Source organism: Salmo salar, chromosome ssa12, assembly GCF_905237065.1.
Source record: "Salmo salar chromosome ssa12, Ssal_v3.1, whole genome shotgun sequence".
Taxonomy (NCBI): Eukaryota; Metazoa; Chordata; class Actinopteri; order Salmoniformes; family Salmonidae; genus Salmo; species Salmo salar.
The window spans coordinates 64,938,162-64,953,960 of NC_059453.1; the positions used below are offsets into that span (position 1 = coordinate 64,938,162).

General features: G+C 42.8%; 1 protein-coding gene across 3 annotated transcripts in view; it reads left to right on the forward strand.

Moving 5' to 3' along the window:
• Nucleotides 1-15,799, forward strand: part of LOC106565568 (sodium-coupled neutral amino acid transporter 3) — a 61,261-nt gene that overhangs the window by 30,296 nt on the left and 15,166 nt on the right. For all 3 annotated transcript variants that reach the window (XM_014132835.2, XM_014132836.2, XM_014132837.2), the window contains 4 exons: nucleotides 6,279-6,352; nucleotides 6,637-6,729; nucleotides 10,798-10,879; nucleotides 15,364-15,446. In XM_014132835.2, the coding sequence (XP_013988310.1) occupies nucleotides 6,279-6,352; nucleotides 6,637-6,729; nucleotides 10,798-10,879; nucleotides 15,364-15,446 (332 nt within the window). The remainder of the gene's footprint in view (nucleotides 1-6,278; nucleotides 6,353-6,636; nucleotides 6,730-10,797; nucleotides 10,880-15,363; nucleotides 15,447-15,799) is intronic.

Consider the following 15,799-nt stretch of genomic DNA (forward strand, 5'->3'; position numbering starts at 1 on the left):
TGTGTGTAACACCTCTGGGCCTGACTGTTGTGTCATGTGAGCTTTAGCTGAACAAAGAGGGTGTTCAGTGGCTTTATGGAGGGAGGTGGCTGTGCACTGGCCCTTATTTGCACCCCACTCACATCCCATTCACATTTCAAACCCCATTAAACCAGCAATGCGCATGCCCCACCGACCTGAGGATCTGTCTTTTTCAGCCATCTATATTTCCTAAGTTTGATGGGTGCAAAATCCACTTGTCACTTAAATCTGTCTGGCTGGATTGATTTAATTTTACTCCTGTGACTCTTTCATACTTTTGCTTGAGCCTGTTGTTTTTTCGTTAATGTTACGACCACGTAAATGTTTGTGATGACCTTTCAAATACACCCCGGTAATGGCTGAAATGTGCTCAATGGGATACAAATATACAGAATTGTCAAAGACAAGCCACCCAAGTCATAGACTGTTCAATCTGCTACCGCACGGCAAGTGGTACCGATGCACCAAGTCTGGAACCAACGGAACACTGAACAGCTTCTACCCTCAAGCCATAAGACTGCTAAATATTTAGTTAAATAGTTACAGTGCATTCAGAAAGTATTCACACCCCCTTTACGTTTTCCAGATTTTGTATTGTTACAGGCTAAATTTAAAATTGATAAAGAACATTTTTGGTCACAGGCCTACACATAATACCCCATAATGTCAGAGTGGAATTATGTTTTTCAACATTTTTACAAATTAATAAAAAATGAAAAGCTGAAATGTCTTTAGTCAGTAAGTATTCAACCCCTTTTTTACAGCAAGCCTAAATAAGTTCAGGAGTAAAAATGTGCTTAATAAGTCACATAATAAGTTGCATGCACTCACTTTGTGTGCAATAATAGTGTTTAACATAATTTTTTAATGACTACCTCATCTCTGTACCCACACATTCAATTATCTGTAAGGTCCCTCAGTATAGCAGTGTATTTCAAACACAGATTCAACCACAAAGACCAAGGAGATTTTCCCATGCCTCGCAAAGAAGGACTGTTGGTAGATGGGTAAAAAATGTAAAAGCAGACATGGAATATCCCTTTGAGCGTGGTGAAGTTATTAAATACTCTTTGGATGGTGTATCAAAACACCCAGTCACTACAAATGTACATGCGTCCTTCCTAACTCAGTTGCCGGAGAGGATGGAACCCACCCAGGGATATCACCATGAGGCCAATGGTGACTTTAAAACAGTTACAGAGTTTAATGGCTGTGATAGGAGAAAACTGAGGATGGATCAACAACATTGCCGTTACTCCGCAATACTAACCTAATTGACAGAGTGAAAAGAAGGAAGCCTGTACAGAATCAAAATATTCCAAAACATGCATCCTGTTTGCAACAAGGCACGAAAGTAATATTGCAAAAAAACGTGAAAGAGCAATTAACTTCATGTCCTGAATACAAAGGTGTTATGTTTAGGGCAAATCCAATACAACACATTACTGAGTACCACTCTGTTAGGGCTTGGTAATTGTGGAGGAGGAATGAGGCGCAGGAACCAGCGAACACAGGGTAGTGGTGTTTTTAATATACACTCACCAAAAAAAACAAATGTTCCCACACACAGGGGAGAAAATACATGCGGCGTACAACAACGTCGACATGAACACAAGCCGTCACACAAGAAACAATCATTAATCCCGCACGAACAGGAGCGGGCCAGCTAAACTAAATAGCCCCTCTAATGGCTAATTGACCACAGGTGTCACAAAATAAAAAAAGGGAAAAGCAAAAGGGAATCGGTGGCAGCTAATAGGCCGGTGACGACGACCGCCGAGCGCCACCCGAGCAGGAGGGGGCGCCACCGTCGGTGGGAATCGTGACACACTCTCCATATTTTCAAGCATAGCTGCATCATGTTATGGGTATGCTTGTAATCGTCGAACTGGGGAGTTTTTCCAGGATAACAAAGAAACAGAATTGTTTCATTTTATTTAACCTTTATTTAAATAGGCTAGTATTTACAATGACAGCCTACCAAAAGGCAAAAGGCCTCCTGCAGGTACGGGGGCTGGGATTAAAAAAGAATAATAATAATAAAAAAATATAGGACAAAACACACATCACAACAAGAGAGACACCACAACACTACATAAAGAGAGACCTACAACAACAACATAGCATGGTAGCAACACGACATGACAACAACATGGTAGAAACACAACATGTCAGCAGCACAACATGGTAGCAACACAAAACATGGTACAAACATTATTGGGCACAGACAAGAGCACAAAGGGCAAGAAGGTAGAGACAACAATACATCATGCGAAGCAGCCATAACTGCCAGTAAGAGTGTCCATGATTGGGTCTTTAAATGAAGAGATGGAGATAATACGGTCCAGTTTGACTGTTTTTAGCAGTGTTGTATGTGGAGGATGAGGGCTGCAGTAGGTATCTCAGATAGTGGGGAGTAAGGCCATAGAGGGTTTTATGAATTCACCTTTCAGCAGGACAATAACCTAAAACACAAGTCCAAATCTACACTGGAGTTGCTTACCAAGAAAACAGTGAATGTTCCTAAGTGGCCGAGTTACAGTTTTGACGTAAATCTGCTTGAAAATCTATGGCAAGACTTGAAAGGTTGTCTAGCAATGATCAACATTTGGCAGAGCTTGAAGAATTTTTAAAAGAATAATGGGCAAATGTTGCACAATCCAGGTGTGGAAAGCTCTTAGAGACTTACCCAAGAAGACTCACAGCTGTTATCGCTGCCAAAGGTGATTCCAGCATGTATTGATTGACTCGGGGGGTTGAATACTTATCGAATCAAGATATATTATTGTTTTATTTTTATTGTATTTTTTTTTACTAATGTTAGAATTTTTCTTTCACTTTGACATTACAGAGTATTTTATGTAGATCGTTGACAAAACATGACATTAAAATCCATTTTAATCCCACTTTGTAACACAACAAATTGTGGAAAATGTCATGGGGTGTAAATACTTTCTGAACGCACAGAAACCAAAAAGCGACCCAGGCTATCTGCACTGACCTTTTTTGCACTAACTTTCTTGACTCATCACATATGCTGCAGCTTCTGTTTATCTATCCTGTTGCCTAGTCCCTTTATTCCTAGTTATATGTGCATGTCTACCTCAAGTTATCATTACTCATTGTGTATTTATTATTAATTGTATTATTATGTGATATTACTTTTCTCTTATTTCTCTATTTTCTTTCTACATTGTTGGGAAGGGCCCATAAGTAAGCTTTTCACTGTTAGTCTACACCTGTTCTTTACGTGACAAATAACATTTGATTTGATACATTGGCTTTCCGTTGAATCTATAAGAACGCTAAAGCTTCATCAGGGATTTAACGCACCGTCTTGACACTTACATCACAATAAAGAGAAGAAAGACAACTTCATTTTGATGTGTGTTCATTTTTTGTGGAATTTAAAAAAGTAATAATTTAATACAGTTTACAAATTAGATGCGCTGAAATGAAAGCCAGTTCCAAAAATCTACACTCAGATTATAGTGATAGTATGTCCGATCTCGCAAACACTGTAACGTATGTATAGATAGGTGTAGTCTAGAGCCAAGCATGTACATTTTTTATCCACGGGTATCCTGCTATTGACACACTTGTTGAATTATACAAGAGACTGTGATAACAACAGTAATTCATTAGGGATTCTATACAACGCAGGTGAGTGCAGGTAGAGCAAGTGTTTGGTGGTTGCAGCCCTGTTCCTCCCATGTATGTTAATTTATTCATATATGCAAATACATTGACTGTATTTATGCAAATTAGGCACCTATTTTAAAAAAAGACCAATTTTCTCCCCAATTTTGTGATATCCAATTTGTAGTTAAGGTATTGTCCCATCGCTGCAACTCCTGTGCGGACTCGGGAGAGGCGAAGGTCGAGAGCCATGCGTCCTCCAAAACACGACCCTGCCAAGCGTTTCTTGACACACTGCTCGCTTAACCTGGAAGTCAGCGTGCATGCACCTGGCCCGCCACAAGGAATCGCAACAGTGCGATGGGAGAAGGACATCCCGGCCGGCCAAACCCTCCCCTAACCCGGAGGATGCTGGGCCAATTGTGTGCTGCCTCATTTGTCTCCTGGTCGCAACACAGCCTGGGATCAAACCCGGGTCTGTAGGGACGCCTCAATCACTGCGATGGAGTGCCTTAGACCGCTGCGCCACTCGGGAGGCCCTATACTTTTCTTTATTTTAACCCAAAATATAAAAAAAGATATATATTGCATTTAAAATAATTGTTTTTAAAACCTTTTAACAATTTTTATGACCGTTGCTAATTAAACCTTAAACCAACATGGTGAGCCTGAGCTAGTAGCGTTTTTATACTCTTTGAACGTTACTAATGTTTTCTTATGTTTTTTATGAAAAGTCTTCTTAAATAAAACCATGAAGAAACTTGCAGAAAACATTATTCTGAGGTACTGACATTCCTGCAGAAGGACATTGTTTCTTAATGTCCTCTGAACGTTCTTTAAATAGAATCATGAGGAAACCTGTAGGAAATGTTACGCTGATGCATTGAAATTCCCACAGAAGTACGTTGTTTCTTAACGTTCTGTGAACAATTTGAGAACATTACTTTAAATAGAACCATGAAGAAACCTGTAGGAAACGTTATGCTGAAGTATTGAAATTCCCACCGGAGAACGCTGTTTCTTAACATTTTCTGAAATATTTTGTCAAGTTCCTTAAATGTGCTGAGAATGTTCCAAAGCCAAGCAGCTATCCCACACCATTCCCATTCCCATGCAAAATAACCATAGGACAACCACGTTCTCACCAAGCTCTAAGAAACATATGGTTCTCAGATCATTATGTGCTAGCTGAGTATACATTAACTGAATGTTTTACAGTGAGGACAGGGGTGAGGTTAGGACACATGGCAGTAGTACCTCATCATGAGAGCTATACCATTAATAAGGTGGCATTGCAGAGCTACCTCACCACCCACAGTCAGACACATCACATGCCAGAGCTATACCACGACTTGCATTGGAGCTTTCTGGACCCGTAGTAGTGGTCTAACATTTCAGATGTTAGTTGGAACACACAGACGTCTCAGCCGAGCGCTGGTATGGGCTCTGGCACTGGTCCTTCCAGGAATGCAGTGGGGGAGAGTTGAGTTGAGCTGAACAGCACACAGAGTGTCTGTCTGTCTGTCTGTCTGTCTGTCTGTCTGTCTGTCTGTCTGTCTGTCTGTCTGTCTGTCTGTCTGTCTGTCTGTCTGTCTGTCTGTCTGTCTGTCTGTCTGTCTGTCTGTCTGTCTGTCTGTCTGTCTGTCTGTCTGTCTGTCTGTCTGTCTGTCTGTCTGTCTGTCTGTCCGTCCGTCCGTCCGTCCGTCCGTCTGTCTTCCTAACTGTCTGCCTGCCTGCCTGTCTGTCCCTCTGTTCCCACCACTGCACCGGCTGACTTCTCCTCCACCACAAATCAGCCTGTACTGCATTCTTATACCACGCCGCCCCAGACACAGAACCATGTGAAACGGCGCAGAGTTGATGTCGAGGTGAAAGACGTGCTTGGCCACTCCGAAGCAAGCTCAGCTCCAGCTGCCAAGAGTAACAATTCGAAAGAAATTCGATAGAGAGGAAACAATTTGGAGTAGGAGGGCAGGAGTAGATGCTCTGGGAAGTGAACAGAAAGATCAGGTTTCTGTGTTCCGTCCGTCCAGATTGGTCTGTTTGACCAGATGTTGGCCGCTGGGGGCTGAAGCAGTATTTTGGGAGATCTTGGAACAGAGAATCTTGTACTTTTTGTTAACTCTGCGGTTTCTCCTCAGCTCGCCAATGTCAGCATTATCTTGTAAATATTTTCCCCTTTAAATAGCGCCCTTAATGTCCTTGTGGTTATTTCTAGTGGTGGGGGAATGGGGAGATATTTGTAGATAATGCTTTGTTAGGCTGAAGCTCTGTATGAGGCTAACCCTGGGTGAACCTGAGTCAGTCGGTTGCTTATTATGAATGCGCTCCATAACCCAAGACCCCATAACCCAACACCCAGCTGTACATCCAGCTGAATCAATTGTTTACATGGAGGAATGTCATCTATAGAGCCATGGATTAGGACAGCTGTTACTGTCATACTGCACCAGAACGTACTACAGGCTGGTCATCAAGTTCAATAAGGATGAGGATGATGATGATGAAAATAAAGATGACGATGATGATTATTATGACAATGATGGTGTTGATGATGAAGATGGTGATGATGACGATGATGATGGTGATGATGATGCTCTCTCCTCTCTCCTCTGCAGGGTGCTCCTGACGGTAGTGGCTGTCCTCTCATCTTACTCCATCCACTTGCTACTCAAGTCCTCTGGCATTGTGGGTATGTAATCTTCAGACCATAAGCAAAACCTTATTGGAGACAATACAGACCATACAGTCAACCCCTACAGGCCATGTCAGGAAGACTAATGTCATGATAACATCCCACAGCCTTACAGGTTGCTTCTTCTCTTTAACGCGTTTTTAATTACACTAATCACTTTGAATTCACAGCCCCCTCCTGAGTGTCCTACATTCTACTATGCTTTAATAGCATGGCTTTTCTGCATGCTCTATGCGGCAGTACAGTACTCTATGTTAATGTGCTTGGTGACTTTGACTCAGGTATCCGGGCGTATGAGCAGCTGGGCCAAAGGGCGTTTGGAACGCCAGGCAAGATGGCCGCCGGCATCGCCATCACACTGCAAAACATCGGCGGTAAGGGCTCACACACACACACATACATACAGTTAAAGTTGGAGGTTTACATACACCTGAACCAAATACATTTAAACTCAGTCTTTCACAATTCCTGACATTTAATCCTAGTAAAAATTCCCTGTCTTAGGTCAGTTAGGATCACCACTTTATTTTAAGAATGTGAAATGTCAGAATAATATTAGAGAGAAGGATTCATTTCAGCTTTTATTTCTTTCATCACATTCCAAGTGGGTCAGAAGTTTACATACACTCAATTAGTATTTGGTAGCATTGCCTTTAAATTGTTTAACTTGGGTCAAACTTTTCGGGCCTTCCACAAGCTTCCCACAATAAGTTGGGTGAATTTTGGCCCATTCCTCCTGACAGAGCTGGTGTAACTGAATCAGGTTTGTTGGCCTCCTTGCTCACACATGCTTTTTCAGTTCTGCCCAGAAATGTTCTATGGGATTGAGGTCAGGGCTTTGTGATGGCCACTCCAATACCTTGACTTTGTTGTCCTTAAGCCAACTTTGGGAGTATGCTTGGGGTCATTGTCCATTTGGAAGACTCATTTGCGACCAAGCTTTAACTTCCTGACTGATGTCTTGAGATGTTGCTTATATCCACATACTTTTCCAACCTCATGATGCCATCTATTTTGTGGAGTGCACCAGTCCCTCCTGCAGCAAAGCACCCCCACAACATGATGCTGCCACCCTGTGCTTCACAGTTGGGATGGTGTTCTTCAGCTTGCAAGCCTCCCCCTTTTTCCTCCAAACATAACGATGGTCATTATGGCCAAACAGTTCTATTTTTGTTTCATCAGACCAGAGGACATTTCTCCAAAAGTACGATCTTTGTCCCCATGTGCAGTTGTAAACCGTAGTCTGGCTTTTTTATGGCGGTTTTGGAGCAGTGGCTTCTTCCTTGCTGAGCGGCCTTTCAGGTTATGTCGATATAGGACTCGTTTTACTGTGGATATAGATACTTTTGTACCTGTTTCCTCCAGCATCTTCACAAGGTCCTTTGCTGTTGTTCTGGGATTGATTTGCACTTTTTGCACCAAAGTGCATTCATCTCTAGGAGACAGAACGCATCTCCTTCCTGAGCGGTATGACGGCTGCGTGGTCGCATGGTGTTTATACTTGCGTACTATTGTTTGTACAGATGAATGTGGTACCTTCAGGCGTTTGGAAATTGCTCCCAAGGATGAACCAGACTTGTGGAGGTCTACAATTTTTTTTCTGAGGTCTTGGCTGATTTCTTTTGATTTTCCCATGATGTCAAGCAAAGAAGCATTGAGTTTGAAGGTAGGCCTTGAAATACATCCACAGGTACACTACCAATTGACTCAGATTATGTCAATTAGCCTATCAGAAGCTTCTAAAGCCATGACATCGTTTTCTGGAATTTTCCAAGCTGTTTAAAGGCACAGTCAACTTAGTGTATGTAAACTTCTGACCCACTGCAATTGTGATACAGTGAATTCTAAATAATCTGTCTGTAAACAATTGTTGGAAACTTTACTTGTGTCATGCACAAAGTAGATATCCTAACCGATTTGCCAAAACTAGTTTGTTAACAAGAAATTTGTGGAGTGGTTGTAAGACGAGTTTTAATGTCTCCAACCTAAGTGTATGTAAACTTCCGACTTCAACTGTACATGCATACACACACACACGCACACACGCACGCACGCACGCACGCACGCACGCACGCACACACACACACAGCTAGCATAGCACTTGCACAAAAACACGTCATTGGGTCTAATGGCCGTGTCGCTCCGAACTGCGCATGTGCATGCCGTCAAATTAAAGGCAAAATGAAAACGTGTCAGTTTGTCACTTTCATCTAGGTTTTGCCTTTACAATTAGAGAAAATTTCAGGATGAAATTTTCACTTCTCTCATTGATTTGTTAAACCCCAAACCCCGGTCTGGTCTGTCAAGTCGGCTTCGCGACGCGTTCCCGGAAGTATTGCGATGTTGCGCCTTTGGGTTTGAAAACTGTGATATGTCTTTGCCAATGGATACCCTGAGAGCAGCCTGGCTCTATGGCCAATTAGCATTTCTCCTTTCTCTTCCTAGTGTCTACATACTGTATCTCTATTCTTCTGTTTTCTCTCCCTGATGTGTATATGTGGAAGGTGATAGGATTATGAGTCTGTATGAGAGGATGCAGGCAAGACCAGGCACACAGCAAATTAGCCACTGTTGCTTAGCGTAGATTTTTCAGTGTAGCATTTCTAGTGTTGATTAACTCTCTAAGAGTGAAATTAACACTCAGTGGTGTAAAAGAACCCCAGTGTTGGTGTCCATCACCTGTGTTGAGTGTGAGATTGTGATTGTGATTGTGTAAGTTTTACTCTGTGGAAAGTAAAATATTCCCATCAAAACTAGACCCATCATATTATTATCATATTTTCCAGCATGCTCTACTGCTGCTAGATTTTTTAAAATATTGTTTTTAATATCTGCTTTTTTCATGCCCATTGATTGATTACACACATTTTTCTTAACTAATCCAATCAGTTAGTCAGATTTATTGCTCCCGTTACGGAAATGGTTGTTCCAGTTTAAATGGTTTAGGTAGTCTCCTTTATCAATGCTCCTAACCCTGCAGGTTGCGGGTGAATAAATTGTTCATCTGTTGGATGTCCTTACTCTGGTTGGATTCCAATAGGAATTCCACATCATTTTGCAATCCTGCATAATGTGACTTGCATGCCTGATGTGGCCTGTAAACCAGGAGGTTCCTAACACCACTGTGTTAGGGTAAAACTTGGCTATCAAAATAAGGCCTTATGATATACTGTATGTAATGTATTGTCATAAACAGTTTAATTTTAATAATAACATTCACCTACAGTAAGAACTCAGTTGGTGAAGTCCACAGGACTGAAAATGAATGAATTCAACAACCATGTCTCTGTCAGTAACAAATGCAGTCATGCGTGGTAACTCTACAATTCACTAAAAAAAGCAAGGCACACTGAGGGAAGACGTCATAAAGAGGACGCGGCCAGCCAGCCTATAATGTAAACTCCGACAGTAATATCTTCAAATGTTTAAATTCTAATTTAACCAAATTGTGTGCAGTCATGACTACTGGTTTCAATGACATTTTCAGCCAACTTACAAGCAAATACTTTTACTGTTACAAACCAGCCTGCTATTAGCACTGCATTTGTCAGCTAGTGGCTATCAACACTTAGCTGGCTAATTTACTGCTTTAATAGCGAATTAAGCCACATTAAAGTAAACTAAAGTTTTGGAATTACATAACACCATCTAACCAGTTAGCTATCAAAGAATGTTAGCCTGCTAGCTAGCCTAGCCAACCACCACGGTCGGCATAAGTAGCAAGCAAGAACAACACACCAGTAGAAAGAGAGCGGAGACTTACAGATTGACAGCTGGGGCCCATCTATTGGTAAAAGAGTGGAGGCTGAGTTAACAAAGTGAAAGCCAGGGAGAGAGGTACTTCAGGGGGAGAGGCCGTAGCCATAGCTAGCTGGCGAGCAAGCAGGGGGAAGCGGGAGCACCGGGCCGAGGGAGATCCAATAGTGATATAGCGAGGGAAATCCAAAGTAGATTCCAGAGGTAATAATCCAGAAGCAGCAGATGGCACCGAGGACAAATGGAACAGTCAACAAACTGGCGATCGGAATAAGGCTCCAGGCAGGGAACTCAGTAGCACAGAGTAGGTTCTCTGAATGACGTTGACAATAGTCCATGTAGGGTAATTCCGAAAGACATCCAAATATAAGTTAATAAATCTAAAATAAAAACATAACTATTTTGGAGTTATAGGTAACCAGATTGCGACTACAACTAAGGTTTGAGTATGTGTCTGGATGTGTGTGTGCGTGCCTGCATGCTTGTATGTATGTATGTATGTATGTATGTATACTGTTTGTGTATGCTGTGTGTCTATACTGTGTGTGTATATTGTGTATGTATACTGTGTGTACTCTGTGTGTGTAATCTGTGTGAGTGTGTGTGTGCGTGTCCATGTATGTATACAGTGTATGTGTGTGATCCTATTACTAAAAGCTATGTGTCTTTGTGTGTCCCTCCCACAGCCATGTCCAGTTACCTGTACATTGTGAAGTATGAGTTCCCTCTGGTCATCCAGGCCTTCCTGGGGGTTGACAATCCATCAAGGTGAGTAACATACTGCATGTTCTTTACTTATAACACATATTTCAAAAGTAACATACACTACATGACCAAATGTCATCTCATTCCAAAACTAGCATTAATATGGAGTTGGTCCCCCATTTGCTGCTATAGCAACCTCCACTCTTCTGGGAGGGTTTACCACTAGATGTTGGAACATTGCTGCGGGGACTTGCTTCCATTCAGCCACAAGAGCATTAGTGAGGTCAGGCACTGATGTTGGGCGATTAGGCCTGGCGCGCAGTCGGTGATCCAATTCATCCTGAAAGTCTTTGACGAGGTTGAGGTCAGGGCTCTGTGCAGGCCAGTCAAGTTCTTCCACACCGATCTCAACAAACCATTTCTGTATGGACCTTGTTTTGTGCACGGGGGAATTGTCATGCTGAAACAGGAAAGGACCTTCCCCAAACTGTTGCCACAAAGTTGGAAGCACAGAATTGTCTAGAATGTCATTGTATGCTGTAGCGTTAAGATTTCCCTTCACTGGAACTAAGAGGCCTAGCCTGAACCCGAACCATGAAAACAGCCCCAAACCATTATTCCTCCTCCACCAAACTTTACAGTTGGCACTATGCATTGGGGCAGGTAAAGTTTTCCTGGCATCTGCCAAACCCAGATTCGTCCGTCAGATGGTGAAGCATGATTCATTACTCCAGGGAACGCATTTCCATTGCTCCGGAGTTAAATAGCAGCGAGCTTTATACCACTCTAGCCGACGCTGGGCATTGCGCATGGTGATCTTAGGCTTGTGTGCTGCTGATCGGCCATGGAAACCCATTTCATGAAGCTCCCGACGAACAATTATTGTGGTGACGTTGCTTCCAGAGACAGTTTTGAACTTGGTAGGGAGTGGACAGGACAGACGATTTTTACGCGCCACGCGCTTCAGCACTCGGTGGTCCTGTTCTGTTGGCTTGTGTGGCATACCACTTCCCGGCTGAGCCGTTGTTGTTCCTAGGCGTTTCCACTTCAAAATGACAGCACTTAAAGTTGACCAGGGCAGCTCTAACAGGGCAGAAATTTGACGAACTAACTTGTTGGAAAGGTGGCATCCAATCAACGATGCCATTCTACTGCCATTCTAAGGCCATTCTACTGCCAATGTTTGTCTATGGAGATTGCATGGCTGTGTGCTACATTTTGTGTGGCTGAAATAGCCGAATCCACTAATTTGACGGGGTGTCCACATACTTTTGTATATATAGTGTAGATTTGGAGGCCACTGTTCTGAAACAGTTCTGAATGTATCCTGCAGGCAGGGAGAGGTGACTAGCTATGTTTTCATCCAGTTGGATGGAAGGACATTAAAGTTCAGCAGAAGGAGATATGATCCAACAGCATGTGAATTCTTCCAGTGATCCTGAGTCAGTGTTAAACCACCAAAGAAGAAGAAACCTCTCAGGTTGAGCCAATCTAATTAAGTGATGCCAACGGGCACTGGGAGGCCTGCAGCCATTCGTGTCACCATGCCAACCAGCTGGCCTGAGAACAGCTGTTTGTGAGAATGACCCTGGGAGAAGAGGGCAGCGCGGCCACGCTGATACAGACACACATCATTACACAGCCGTGCGCCACGGATGAAATGTAAACCAGAGGATAACACTATGTATACTAGAGCAGGTGGCCTGATAGCACAGAGACAGTGGCTATTGCTCTAGAAGAGGCTGAGGAGCATGTTGCTGTTTGGTATTTGATGCCTGCCTGGTTTGTTATGGCCAGCTGTCAGTGTGTTTATGATGCCGACTGAAATGAATGATGTCCAGTAGGTGTTTTAAAGCTACACAGAACGTCTCATCTTCTCTGTCTGAACGACATAGTGTGAATTGTCCAGAGAACGCTCCAAAGATCAATCACCACCCAAGGGGTGGTTGTGTATGTGTGTGCGTGTGCGTGTGTATGTGTGTGTGTGCATGTGTGTATGACAAGCCAGGCTAACAGATATCTGCTGTTTGCCTGGAGTGTTGATTTGTGGATTGAGGGTTTGTTTGTGTGAGTATGTTGTTGTTGATATTTGTGTCTGAATCTGCGTGGTGTGTTTGCGCATGGTGTGGTTCGGAAGGTCAGTCCTCTCTGCCGCTCTCTATGATGATGTGTGACCGTGTCACCGGGCCAGATGGTTGGCTGGAGTGTATGTGGGGCAGCTCTAGTGGGCACACTGAAGGAACAATAAATGGACAACTCTCATAGGTTACAACTCTAGAATACAGATGCTGGATTTCTAAATTTAAGTTCCAAAAATCTCAATCCTAAAATAGCTACTAAACCCATGTTCAGTGTAGTCCAGTGCATGCGGAAAGTACTCAGACCCCTTGACTTTTTCCACATTTTGTTACGTTACAGCCTTATTCTAAAATGGATTCAAATGTTTTTTTCCCTCATCAATCTACACACAATACCCCATAATGACAAAAACAGGTTTAGTCTTTCAGTCCCTGTCGCTGAAAAACATCCCCACAGCATGATACTGCCACCACCATGCTTCAACATAGGGATGGTATTGGCCAGGTGATGAGCGGTGCCTGGTTTCCTCCAATCGTGACGCTTGACATTCAGGCCAAAGAGTTCAATCTTGGTTTCATCAGACCAGAGAATATTTTTTCTCATGGTCTGAGAGTCCTTTAGGTGCCTTTTGGCAAACTCCAAGCAGGCAGTTATGTGCCTCTTACAGAGGAGTGGCTTCTGTCTGGCCACTCTACCATAAAGGCCTGATTGGTGGAGTGCTTCAGAGATGGTTGTCCGTCTGGAAGGTTCTCCCATCTCCACAGAGGAACTCTGGAGCTCTGTCAGAGTGACCATCAGGTTCTTGATCACCTCCCTGACCAATGCCCTTCTTCCCTGATTGCTCAGTTTGGCCGGACGTTTAAGAATGATGGAGGCCACTGTGTTCTTGGGGATCTTCAATGTTGCAGAAATGTTTTGGTACCCTTCCCCAGATCTGTGTCTCGACACAATCCTTTCTTGGAGCTCTATGGACCATTCCTTCAACCTCACGGTTTGTTTTTTTCTGTGCACTGTCAACTGTGGGACCTTATATAGACAGGTGTGTGCCTTTCCAAATCATGTCCAATCAATTGAATTTACCCACAGGTGGACTCCAATCAAGTTGTAGAAGCATCTCAAGGATGATCAATGGAAACAGGATGAAATTTAGAGTCTCATAGCAAAGGTTCTGAATATTTATGAAAATAGGTATTTCTGTTTTTGTTTTTAATACATTTGCTAACAGTTCTAAAAACCTGTTTTCACTTTGTCATTATAGTGTATTGTGTGTAGATTGATGAAGAAAACAAGTTATATAATCCATTTAAGAATAAGGCTTTAACGTACAAAATATGGAAAAAGTGAAGGGGTCTGAATACTTTCCGAATGCACTGTATTCCCAAAATCAAATCAAATCAACTCAAATGTTTATTGGTCACGTGTTTTGTAAACAACAGGTGTAGACTGACAGTGAAATGCTTACTTATGGGTTCATTTCCAACAATGCAGAGTTAAAGATAAAAAAAAATAAGAAATAGTTAGTAATATTAGTAATGCAGTGGACTCCATATGTCATACATTGGCTTATTTCGCTTGTTTATCACAGTCGCTATGCATCCACACCTTGTAGTAGACTATATGAGTGGTCTGTCCCAGTATGCTTAGGACATTGCGTGTCCCCACCCTAGTTACTTCCCAGACCCTGCAGCCTTAGACGGAGCCTTGACCCCATGTTCTCCCCCTCCAGACCGTTCAGTGGTCACTAGAGACCTAGGGGAGCCGGAAGAAAAGAGGACTGGCGAGGAAGAATATCACTGTTGCCCACTTGGCCTAGTTCACTTTGCTGTCTCTTTCTCTTTCTCTGTCTCAAACACACTCACGTATGCACGCAAACTCTCCCTTTTTCTCTCTCCCTCTCAGAATCTCTCTTGTTAATGTGAAGCATGGTAATGTGTGACAGATTTGACAGAGCCTGTTGTTGAGTGTGCTGTCTGTGTGCTTTTAAAGTGATTGCTTGTAGATCTCCATTTGCTGTGGGTCTTTGTAGAACGAGGAGTACCAGGCAGGCTTATTAAGAGCTTTAGCACAGTGCTGTCCCTCTCATACCAGCACCACCTGGTATACCACCTCTCATACCAGCACCACCTGGGTTAAATGTCTAATAGATCTGGACAGACGTGTACATGTGTGTCATTGAGGGAACACTCCCAGTTCCTCAGAAGGTAAGTCAGTCAGTTCTACTGCTGGCTGTCAAGAGGTGATGAGTTGATGGATGATGATGAGTTGATGGGATGATGGGTCCTCATCATCCCTGGGGGCTTGCTTTATTGTTAAGAATGTTTCCTCTTGTCATTGAATAAAACAGAGACATTGAACATTTCCCTTACAAATAAGGACTAAAGATGTAATTAATGAGTTACATAAATATCATAAATCTCTCTCTTGCTCTCTCTCCCCTCCCCCTTTCTCTTCCCCATTTCTCTCTCCAGTGAGTGGTACCTGAATGGGAACTACCTGGTCATCATGGTGTCCATCAGTGTCATCCTGCCTCTGGCTTTGATGAAGCAGCTAGGTGAGTTTCTGTTAACTGTCTTAATTAAAACCTTAATAAGAGTATACGTATTTAATAATATATCATACGTTAAATGTTGTGTTATGTTTTGTAAGTGAAGGTTCTCCGAATGTATTTTCGTCTGGCACATGAAAAATGACAGATTTCTACTCTGATGAGATTTTCAAGAGGGGAAAAAAAATCCTGCTTGAACAGTCATTTCATCATTGTGTTTCCCAATAACCCTTCCAGGGAAAGAAATGATTAGAGCCAATGACCTTCCTCTGTCTCATTCTTTCTCTTCCCCCCCTCCCCTTCTCTTCCACCTACTCTTTCCCAATCCCCCTCTCCTCCCCCCTCTCCTTTCTCTCTCT